The sequence below is a fragment of the Pteropus vampyrus genome, unplaced genomic scaffold, assembly GCF_000151845.1.
Source record: "Pteropus vampyrus isolate Shadow unplaced genomic scaffold, Pvam_2.0 Scaffold50, whole genome shotgun sequence".
NCBI lineage: Eukaryota > Metazoa > Chordata > Mammalia > Chiroptera > Pteropodidae > Pteropus > Pteropus vampyrus.
Genome location: NW_011888831.1, coordinates 2,325,788 through 2,336,941, shown reverse-complemented (window position 1 = coordinate 2,336,941; position 11,154 = coordinate 2,325,788). Strand labels below are relative to the sequence as shown.

Genomic DNA, 11,154 nt, shown 5'->3' with positions numbered 1-11,154 from the left:
AGGAGTAGCTAGAAACAGTCAGATAAATTCTTCATGGTGACTTTATCTCAAGCCACGGCTCTTTTAGTTAGTTTGTTCAGTTATTTAATTGAGGAACCAAGTCTGAATTGGTCATGGAAGCCCCTGAACTCTAAGACTCCTTTGCACACACACTGTGGGGAACATGAGTAGTGCCAAGCGAGAGTCACAGCTTTAGAAGCACAGGCTGTTGGTGCTGGAGATTCCTGGCAGAGCATTTGGGCCACCCCCATTGTTGTACGGTTGGGGAAACCAAGGCCCAGAGGAGGGTGGCCTCCCTCGGGTTGCCCAGCATGGAAGGGTGGGGCCGGCCCTGTCCTCCTTGGGAGGTCACACCCCTTCGTTGGAGAGCCCCTCCTTGAGCAGCCCCCTCAGGAGACTCTGTAATTACTGGTTTGAGAGGTGGCCTCTTCCCAGCCAGGCCCTCTGCCGCTCAAAGCGGGCACCTCCCTTGTGGAGATGAGGATTTGTGGCTGGAGGCTGGTTTCCAGGTGTGTCCTAGGAAATCTGGCATCCTTCGGCAGCTTGTTCAGCCTGAAAGGCACCATTGTGGCTGCAGCCTCCCTCTGATCGGCTCTATTTTGGGGTCAGGATCCACCCTGCTCCAGCTGGAGGAAGGAAAAGGTGTATTTCAGTATGTCCTGTGGCTGTGGGGGAGCAGGGAGAGACAGAATGGGAAGCTGCAGCACCAGCAGAATGCATGGCTTCCAGTGGCTGCTACCCACTATTTGGAGTGAAAGACAGCCACAAGCTGGAGGTGTGAGGAGAGGAGTGGCCTGGCAGTCCAGTTGGAGGTGGCTGGAATGTGTGGGGAAGGTGGGTGTGAGCCTGGCCCGGGCTTTCATGTGGCTTCAAGAAGCTGGGGTGACAGATCCTGTCAGGCTGGAATGTGGGTCTGTGGACTGTCTGGGCCCCACCTGAGACCTGACCTGCCAGCAGATCTGATTCCCACCCCTGTGGGTGCCTACCCACCCTGCCCTCAAGGGTTCCACAGTTCGGGCGCAGAGAACCAGGGACTGCTTAGACTGAGAACACACACAGCTGCTCTTTCTCTTCAGTGGGTTCTTCTCTTTCTCCATTGCACTGGGCCATATTTCTGCCCCAACCAGCATGGTGGGTGCATTTCAGCCTCCCTGCCTCTGCTCTCATGGATCCTCTGCCTGGCATGGCCTTGGGGCTTTTCTCAGCCCATCCTGATCCTACTTACCTTTCAAGGCTTTGGTCAGTGCCACCTCCGCCTGGAGGCCCTCCTCGTCCTGGGCTTTCCTCTGACTTCCTTCCTGCCAGCCTCACTGGGCACTGTGGCTGCTGAAATTTTTATAGAGTCTTCCCCATCACAGCCTCCTGTTCCTCATCTTTCAAAGGGACAGCCACAGTGGTGGGAGGCTTGCCAGAAAGTGGCCTGATATATTACCTTGGGCCTGAGTATCCTCGTCTGTGAAATGGGTTTAATAATATTTGCCTTATAAGGTGGCTGAGAGGTTAGATGGGTGACAAGATTGGACATGGTTGGCACGCAGCAGGTGTGCAGGCAATGGTCCTTTGGTTCTTCTGCCCTGGGTGCTTATGGGCCTTTGGGAGTCAGGGCCTCGGCTGCCCAGGGCACAGCCCCGTGACTCCAGGAATGACTAATTCCACTCCAGCCATAAGCTCTTGGAAACTCGCAGAAATAAGACTTTTTTTTTCCTTGCTTCATTAAACTCTTCTTGAGTAAGTGGAATGAGGATTGTCCTAATCCTTTGGCATGAGGCAGGGGTTCAGGGAGCTGGGAGAGACAGGCTTGCAGTGGCCTCCAGTCACCAGCAGACATCTGGGCAGGGTGGGGGAAGGGGGCACACAGTAGGCACCTTATCAGTGTGCTCAAGCCTTAGGAGAACACAGAGAAGGGGTGGGTAAGCTCTGAGTAGTCCCTGGGCTTTTCTCCTCTTCAAGTCTGTTTCCCTGCCTTTAAAAGTGGACTGGGTGTCTTGGCTGCTTCCTCCCTGGGCTCCCCAGGTGACCTCAGGAGCTAGACTCTGGGGGCCATCCATCAGGGAGAGTACTGTTCTCAGGCCTGAGTGGGCCCTGTCACCACCCTCGAGTCATGGCTGCCAGCTTGCCTAGATGGGAATATCTACCCACCTTTGAGGCTGCTGCAACTGGAAACAAAGTTCTAGACCTCGTCTACCCAATGAGTTTGGTGCTTTCCTCTGTGGAGCCTCAGTCTCCCTCTCCACAGGCAGGAAGAGTCAGTGCTGGGAGGGGTGGGTGACTGAAGTCCGGGGAGCCTCACCCTGGCCTCCCTTTGTCCACAGGTGTTCCTGGCCCTTGGGGAGCTGCTTCTGTCCTGCAACTGGGCAGTGGTTGCAGACATCCTGCTGGTAGGTGTGGGGGTCAGAGTGGGGGCTGGTCCTGGGGCCTCTTGAGCAGTGGGAGCTGAAGTCTGTTCAGCTCAGGGATGGACCTCTGCTGTTGAGTGGCCCAGAGGTTGGGAGGGGCTTCAGAGATCCCTGGGGTAGGGAACCAAGGTAACTGAACAGTTGTCTTTGACCAGGGGCCCCCTGACACTCTCAAACATCTCCTCTGACCATCACTTCCCATTTTGCAGATGAGCAGATAGAGGTTCAGAGAGGGCAGGTGCCTAGACCGAGGTCACACAACATGCAAAGGCACCGAGCCAGGACTGGGGCCCAGGCTTTTTGACTCCAGGGCTCCCTCCCTCTTCCCCTCTTTCTTGACTACGCTCTTCAGCAAGCGAGCTCCTTGGCCCCCACTCTGGGCATGCTGGACTTTAGGGCTATAGCCACTGAGCCCAGGTGAGTCTAGATCGCCCCAGCTCCCATCTCAAGCCAGGGGGCCAGCTCAGGCTATAATGAGGCCTGATGCTGTCCTGACCACATAACTTCACTAGGTCCAGAGTCCAACCTCCCTGCCTCCTTCTCGGAGACATGCAGGGAAGGGCTTTAAACACTGATGGACTGTGCCCTTGTGAATAACACAGAGTCTCAGACCTAGGGGGACCACAAGAGCCCTCCTCCTGCCTCTTGGCAGGCTGGCACAGGTCAGTGCTGGGCACAAGGGAAACAGCAGCTTGGCAATTGGCTAAGAGCTGTCCTAAGGATGGTGTAGCTGGGGCACAAACCTGGATTCAGGAAACAGACCTGGATTTTAGCCCTATTTCTGTCAGTTACTAGCTATGTGACCTAGGCAATTCACTTTGTGTTTCTGAGCCTCAGTTTCCCCATGTGGCGATGGGTATGAAAATGCCTGATGAATTATTGTGAGGAAGAAATGAAATGATACGGGTGCAGCTTTTGCCCTGTGGCTGGCACAGAGAATGCTGGCCAGGGTGCTGATAGCTAGTCAGAGGTTTCTACTTTCTCATCTTTCATCTCCCAGAGATATCCTAGAGTCCTAGAATCTGAGAATGAAAGGGCTGTGGGGAAATGCAGTCATTTAATTAGCCAACAAGGCCTGCTTGAATATTACTGTGATTGGATGCTTACTTCCTATCTAGCTGTTCTGCCCGCTTCCCATGGGCCAGGCTCAGCAGGTGCAGACAGGCCTACTCTGTCTTTGAGTCTTGAGTGGGTGTATCAGCAGCAGGGCTGGCAGGTCTTCTCTTCTTTCTCCAGACAGAAAACTTGGACACCTGCCCATACTTGGCTACAGACCTTCTGAATGTCTTGGGCCTCAGTTTCCTTGTCTATAAAAAGGGCTAATCATACCGGCCTGGCAGGGTTTGCGAGAGAGACTGCAGGAAACGCTCAGTAAATGGGGAAGCAGGAAAGTGTCGACAAACATTTTCTTTAGTGGAATTGCCTACTTTTAGGCACAGGTAACTAGCCCCTAACTCTAACATAGCTCTTTTCTCAGATGGTTCAGATGGGGCTGAAACCTGCCACCTGCAGCTTCCTCCGCCTGCCCCCCACTGTGCTGCTCCCTTTTCCACATGACAGCCTCACAGATATGTGAAGACCGCGCCTGTGTCCCCCACAGTGTCTGTGTTTGAAAGAATGATTAACCTGGCTGAACAGGCTCTTTGTAGAGCTGTGTGTATGTTTGGGGCAGAGGTCGGGGAGAAGGGGAGGGCTGTGGGGCTGCTCAGCCATAGTTTGACCCATCTAGCTTTGCTGGGGAGCCATCTGGAGCTGCCCAGGGGGCCGGCTGGCCATGATTCAGACCACTTGGTGCTCCCTGGTGTTCTTCCCTGGCTCAGAGGCCTCCAGCTCCCAAAGCTTAGCAAGGCCCGCTACCCCAGGAAGGTTTTATGTCACGCCCCCCTTCCTTCCTACCTTCTTTAAGCCCCTTAATGAAAGATTGCTTTTGGATACTTTGGTGGTGGGAGCTGGACTAGTTCTTGCAGCCCTTGGAGCTTAGTCCTCTGGCAGAGAGGGGACACTCAAGGAGGGAGTGGCCTCTGGCCAAATGCAGATGAGGGGCAGGCAGGCTGTGAGTACCTGGTCTGTGGAATGGAGGGGCAGACTCCAGCTTGGAGCAGGGTGAGGAAAGAGTAGGGAATGAAGGAGACCTGCAGTGTAGACCACGCACACAGGAAGATGTGCTGAGGAGACAGGAGAGAGAAAATGGGAGCTGGAATTGGCAGGAGTTGGTGTTGCTTTTCAGGAGATGAGGCAGGAGTAGCCTCCAGGGGCGGGAAGGAGGGAAAGGTGGAGAGAGGGCCAGGAGGATGTGGAGTGGCGGGTGAAGGGGCTGGGGGGAAGCAGCCTAGAATAGGATGGAGGCAGGAACTGTGTGGGGACATGGGTGTGCCAGGAAGTGCAGAAAGGTCCCACCTGCTGGCTTACTTTTGCTCCTGAGGCACAGGCAGTCTAATCAGGCACGTTCTAGGGAGTGAGGAGGCCCTCGATTGTGCTTCCCAGGCTATAATGACAAGTTAACTAATATCTGCTATTCCAGGGGTCCCCAACCTGTTAGGAACCAGGCCTCACAGCAAGAGGTGAGCGGCAGGCAAGCCCAGCTTCATCGGTATTTGCAGCCGCTCCCCAGCACTAGCATCACAACCTCAGCTCCACCTCAGATCATCAGGCATTAAATTTTCATAGGAGCATCAGTCCCTGGTGCCAAAAAGATTGGGGACCGCTGTGCTACCCTCATCATACATATGCCTGAGGAGTCGGTGTAGGCCTCTCTGGCCTCCGTGTCAGTCCTGTCTCAGGGGCACTACTCTCTTTGATCGCTTAGCCACAAGTAGGAGAAGCCAGATTCTTTCTGGAGAAGAGACCTCAGAGGCTCTCTCTCTGGTCCAGTGGTTCTCAAACTTTATTGATTCAGGTTTGGGGAGCTTGTTGCAAATTGAGCTTCTAGGCTCTCTATCCTCAGCATCTGATTTAGTGGGATTATGCTGAGGTCTAGGGATCTGCAGTTCTAATGAGCTTCCCATGTGATCCTTATGTAGATGTTTCTCACAGCATACTTGGGGACCACTGGTCTAGCGCAGCCAGCTCCCTATTCCATGAATCCTCTGCAAAATTCTGATGAGCACTGTTCATCCCATTGTTCACATACCCTCTGACAAGGAGCTTCCTCCCCGAATTCCAGATAGCCCCTGTTTCCTGGTGGCTCTGTTGGTGAAAGGATCTGGCTCCATCACAGCCCGGAACAACTTCAGATCTAGCAAGCTCCCTCTAGCCTGGCTGGACCCCAGAAGGCTGTGTTTCCTGGAAAGTTGACATTGTGTCTCTTGGGCTTGCATCTCTTCAGGCTGAGATCTCTGCCTCCCCGAATCTATTGATGGTGTCTCCACCTGCCTTCCAACCCTCCTATCTTTCTGGGCTCCACTCGGGGTACCCCAGAGCCAGTTTCACCCCAGGAGTGGGGAATAGAGCAGAAGGGGAGCTCACTCCCTCTCCCAGATTTGTCCTCTGGGGTTCTGGAATCCAGCTGCCAGGCTCATCTCCCTCCTCCTCAGCAGATTTCTTCCTACCCCCTGAAGAGTTATCACCCTCCTCTTCTCCTGCTGACCCTGTCTCAATTCTTCCCTGCTCTGCTTTCTGCCCCCCAGATAGCTGTCTGCTCACATTCCCAGGGGTGTCTGGGTATGAGGACTGAGTGGGGATTGCAAGAGGCAGGCTGCCAGGAAGTCTGCACCTGGTGGTTGCCACTCTGACTTTCTGTAGGCCCGTGGTTGGCGCTGGTTATGCCCCAGGCTATAAAGGGAATAGCTCTTCTAAGAAGAGAAAGTCAAAAACAGAGGTGTTTTTGTCTCAGAATAGAGCAAGCCTGGAGTTTTGGGAACCCAAAAGCCTCTCACTTCTAAAATTACCAGCTGGACTCTCCACCTGCTGGTGGGCCCAGCTGTGGCCCCTGATTATGTGGAGACACAATGCGGACCCAGAACAGACTGGGGGAGACTTACCTTTTCTGCCACTGGCAGCAGTGGCTTGGTGTTGGCCCAGCTGGTTGGCATTCCTGGGAGGGGAAGATGGAACCATCTTTTTGGACACTCAGGTCCCATCCTCTAGGAGGCCCTGCCCTTTTCCCCAGAACCACCAGTGAGTAATCACAACATTATGGGGTGAGAAGGAAGAGCTTAGGGAAGATGCAGAGCTGTGGTCAGTTCCTTCTTAGGCCTGTTGGCAGGTGGTGGTGATGGGTGGGAGGCCCAGCTTCTCTCGCCACCTAGAAAGAGTAGCTCAGCACCAGTGACTCTGGGACTAGCTAGTTACCCATAGGAGTGATTCCTGCCACTCTGCCCTGCCCCCCCACAAGGCCCCTCTCACAAATCCCCTGTGGCTCCTGCTCACAAAGGGACACCTTTGCTCACACTCTCCCCTGCCCTTAATGCCCTTCCCTAATCTCCCTGCCAGTTACCTGTTTGCAGGGCTAAGGATGAACTTGCCCTTTTTATCCTTCTCTCTATTTTCCAAATGTTCTAGAACAAACATGTAAACATTCCTGGAAAGATTCCTCCTTGTTCACAGCAGCAGAGTGGTCAAAAGGCCAGGCCATGGAGGGAGAAGGCCTGAAATCAAAGCCCGCAGCCCTGCAGTTTCCTGGCTGGGCAATCCTGGGCAAGTTACCCTTCCTGTGGAAGATTTCCTCACCTATAACATGTGGATAATAATTGTATCTTTCTCATGATTTGGTTAAATAGATATATAAAATATATATACATATGATATATAAAAACATGCAGGAAGCATTTAATACATTTAATAATTATTATCATTATTATTCTCTGATGGGCTCAGATTGTGGACATTTAGGTCTTGGGGATAAGGCTATGTGGTGGGAAGCTCTCCTGTGAGTGCCCTGTAGGGACAGTGTGACCTGTGGCTTCTGCTTGAACCCCTTCCTCCACCCCACCCCCTCCTGCTGCAGCCCTGGGTTCTGGCAGGGTTTCTCCTGGGACCAGTCTCCCAGATGGTTCTACTTGATTTATTTAGTTGGCATACCCTCAGCTAGTCCCTTCTGTACCTGGTACCTTGCTGTACCCCAGGGAGCCCAAGAGAAATAAGACAGGAGCTTTGCTGCCAAGATAATGTAAGGGTAAGAAGCAAAGAGGGAACTGTCCCAATTGTGGGGGACATGTGTCCACTTAGGGGTACACATAGGGGCTGTGGGAGCTCAGGGTAGACCCTTGAACTCTGGGAAGGCTTCACAGAGGAGATGACCTAAAGGTCAATCCTGAAGGCCAAATAAGGATGCTCCAGCTGGACCAGAGAGGGGAAGGCTTGCCAGGCAGAAAGCATAGCATGCTCAAATGCCTGGAAGCATTCTGCCTCCTAGAATCATGGGGCATTATTTCTGTCTGATGTCCACATAAAGCTCCAGATACCAGATGAAGAATAATAATGAGCACAACCCTCCATGTAGGTATAGTTTTTATCTCCATTTTGGGTTGAGGAGACTGAGGCACAGAAAGGCGAAGCACCTGGCCCGGTCACACAGCTATTGAGTGGGGATCTGGGATTGGAACACCGACTATCTGACTCCAGAATTCATATTTCTAACCTCCCCACTCTCTTCCGTGGAGTCAACCAAGCCTGCCTTGGTGTCTGTCCAGTGGGGCTTGAATTTCCTGAGAGAAGGGGTGAGCTGTCTGTACCATCCTACCCAGTGCCCACACATGTAGACACCTGGCTTGGTACCCACTCTTTACCCTACCAGCCTGCACTACTGACTCCTGGGTCCCTGAGCTGGGGTACCCCAGCCCCATCACTGTTGTCACAGCCATGCCTGGTTCCCACTTGGTTCAAGAGCAAACCTTCAACAGGGGTATCCCTCGTCAGGGGACTTGGCAGCCCCATCCTGGGGGACTGGGGAGACTTCCTGAGACTTGGAGGGGTCTGACATTCTGGTGGTGGGGCTTCAGGCATTGGGGTCATTGACTCCCTCTTATCTTACTCTCTTGGCCAACCTATCACACCCCCAGGCAAGTCCTTGGCAAATGGGGAGCAGGGGCTGGCTATGAGGGGCATCTACTCTTTGCCCTCACTTGGGGAGTTCCCCTGGTGCTCCTGTGTCTTGCAGTCAGTGGTGGTGCCCAGATGCCGAGGGACAGCAGAGGCGCTTCAGATCACAGTGGGCCACATCCTGGGAGACGCTGGCAGCCCCTATCTCACTGGACTTGTAAGGCTGGGTGGGCGGCTGAGCTGCAGGCATGCCCTAGTGTGTGGGGGGTGGGGAAGGTCTGGGGGGTGGGGACCTACACATGGTGAGACCTAGAGGCTGGTCTGGTGGACCTGGCAGACCAAGCCTCCCTCCTCTGTAGATCTCCAGCGCCCTGCGAGCCAGGCGCCCCGACTCCTACCTGCAACGTTTCCTCAGTCTTCAGCAGAGCTTTCTGTGCTGCACCTTCGTCATCGCCCTGGGGGGCGGCTGCTTCCTACTGGCTGCACTGCACCTGGAAGGAGACCAGGACCAGGCCAGGCAGCCTGACACAGGTACCCCTACCTCTCTTACCCATGCCGGAGTCAGAGCTAAACTCTGTAGGAGCAAGGAACACTGGCCACCCCCTGAGCCCCTGGCCAGTTTACTTGTTCAATTATTTATTCATTCATTCAAAAATAGTTATTATGCCCTTGTTATGTGCCAGGCAGGCAAGGTTGCAGATGTTGGGGAGTGAATGCCAAGTCCAAGCCCTCATGGAGCCAGTGCTCTAGAAGGCACAGATAGACAAAAAACAAAACAAAACAAAACAAAACAAAACAACAGAAAAAGGAAAAGATAGGGTATATTTGAGATGATAAGTGCTGCAGAGAGACATAAAGCAGGAAAGTGGGTGGAGAGGAGCAGGTAGGGGCAATTTTTGAAAGGATGGTGAGGGAGGTCCTTACAGCACAGGTGACGCTGAAACAGAGATTTGGAAGAGGTGAGGGAGTGAGCTATGCAGCTCTCTGGGGAAGGTGCTTCCTGCAGAGGGAACAGGTAGTGCAAAGGCCCTGAGGTGGGAATGTACCTGATGTGTTTGAGGACCGGCAAGGAGGCTAGTGTGGCTGGAGCAGGGGCAAGAGGATAGAGATGAAGGTGGCAGTAATGGGGCCAGAGTATGGGGAGTTCGGGGAGCCCTTGTAGGGACCGTGTGGCTTTAACTCTGAGTGAGATGGGAGCACTGTGAAAAGTCCCAAGGCATCTGTTTTATATTGCAAAAGCACCACTCTGGATGCTATGTCGAGAACAGACTGTAGGAGCTTGGCGTTGAAGCAGAGAGACCATAGGAAGCTCTGCAGCTATCAAGGGAGAGCAGTGGGGCTGGGACCATGGTGATGGCATTGAAGGTAGGGAGAAGGGGTTGGATCTGGAATTTATTTTAAAAATGGAAGCTAGAAGATTTCTTGACAGACTGCCCAGGCCTGGTCCCAGAGCACCTTTGTCTTCTTTGGGGCTGACTGAGCCTCTTTCCTCCCACAGGGATACCAGACAGCAAGGAAGTAGACAGCAAGGACATGGAGAGACTAAGCCTGCTTTCCGGAACCCGGACCTCCACAGAGGACCCCTGAGGCCCCTGCCCTGCAGTGGGGAGATCCCACTCACCCTGCCTGCACCCCTCCCATTGGCTTCCACAGTGTCAGTGCCTCTGCTCACCTTTGGCTGTTGCTCAGGGACTCTGGCTTGCTGCACCTGCCACTTCTTCGCTCCCAGCTAGAGATCTGGCAGTACCTGCATTTGGACTGGGAATTGAGCTGTCAGCACCCTCTGTGGGAGGCCTGGGCCTGTGCCTGCACCTCGCACGAGGCTACTCCAGCCTGGAGTTCTCAGCCTGGCTGCCGGTGGGCCCCAATTAAAGTATGGCCAATACAAGCCCACGGATTTCTGGCCTTTGGACTGTTATGTTATTTATAGCCTTGAGGCGCCTGTGCTGGGAGTAGAAGCAGGAGAGGAAGAGGTGGGCAGTCCTGGCCAAGGATGCGGGGCTGCCCCTGAAGTGGGGAAACTGAGGTAGCTGCTCAGATGGGTCTCTAGGCATCATCCTAACCCTGGACATCCCACCGTAACTCAGCTTCCCCACTCTGCAGGCTCAGGGGGGCACAGGATAGCCTCTGTGTGAATTTATCCTCTGAACAAAAGGTGGGAGCTGAATCCGTAGTCTTGGAGATATTCTGCTAGGGTGCTGGTGTTGGGGTGTGGCTTCAAATTCCAAGGAACTACATGGAGGAGTGCTCAACCCTCCACAGACCCAGCTGCTGACGAACGATGCTGGGGTACTCACGTGGTTGTGCATGGGCATTCCTGGCTGTGCCCTCCGCTGCACCCCACCCCCTACAGCCCACGCTCTGACCCCAGCATAATCCATGGGGAGGGCTGGCTCTGTGGGACTCACATTTGCCACTGGGTTCAGAGCAGCTGGGCACAGCGGGCCCTGCAGGATATCGACAGCTTCTAGGCGGGCAGCAGTGGGGTGGCATGTTATTTCCGCCTGTGAGCATGAGTTTCTCTCCCCCTCCCCTGGTGCCCAGCCAGGCAATCACTCGTTCACTTGCTGATCACCCTCTTCACTGTGCCAGGCTGTGTCTGACTCCCAGCAGTTGTGGGCAGAGCAGAGACCCAGCCTCACACTCACCTCCTCACCCTTGATTGCTCCATCCCTGCCCTCTGTGGTGTCCTCCCTGTGCCTTATTGGTGGATGGGATAAATTCCAGGAGCTGGACTCTCCAGCTCAGCCCACGCCTATCTCCGATCCAAGCCCTCCCC

General features: G+C 54.1%; 1 protein-coding gene across 1 annotated transcript in view; it reads left to right on the top strand.

The window, feature by feature from the left end:
* SPNS3 (sphingolipid transporter 3 (putative)) overlaps nucleotides 1-10,280 on the top strand; it is a 41,484-nt gene extending 31,204 nt beyond the window's left edge. The window contains exons 9-12 of the mRNA XM_023530368.1: nucleotides 2,313-2,378; nucleotides 8,494-8,592; nucleotides 8,735-8,906; nucleotides 9,874-10,280. Of these exons, the coding sequence (XP_023386136.1) occupies nucleotides 2,313-2,378; nucleotides 8,494-8,592; nucleotides 8,735-8,906; nucleotides 9,874-9,962 (426 nt within the window). The 3' untranslated portion in view covers nucleotides 9,963-10,280. The remainder of the gene's footprint in view (nucleotides 1-2,312; nucleotides 2,379-8,493; nucleotides 8,593-8,734; nucleotides 8,907-9,873) is intronic.
* The last annotated feature ends 874 nt before the right edge of the window (nucleotides 10,281-11,154 follow it).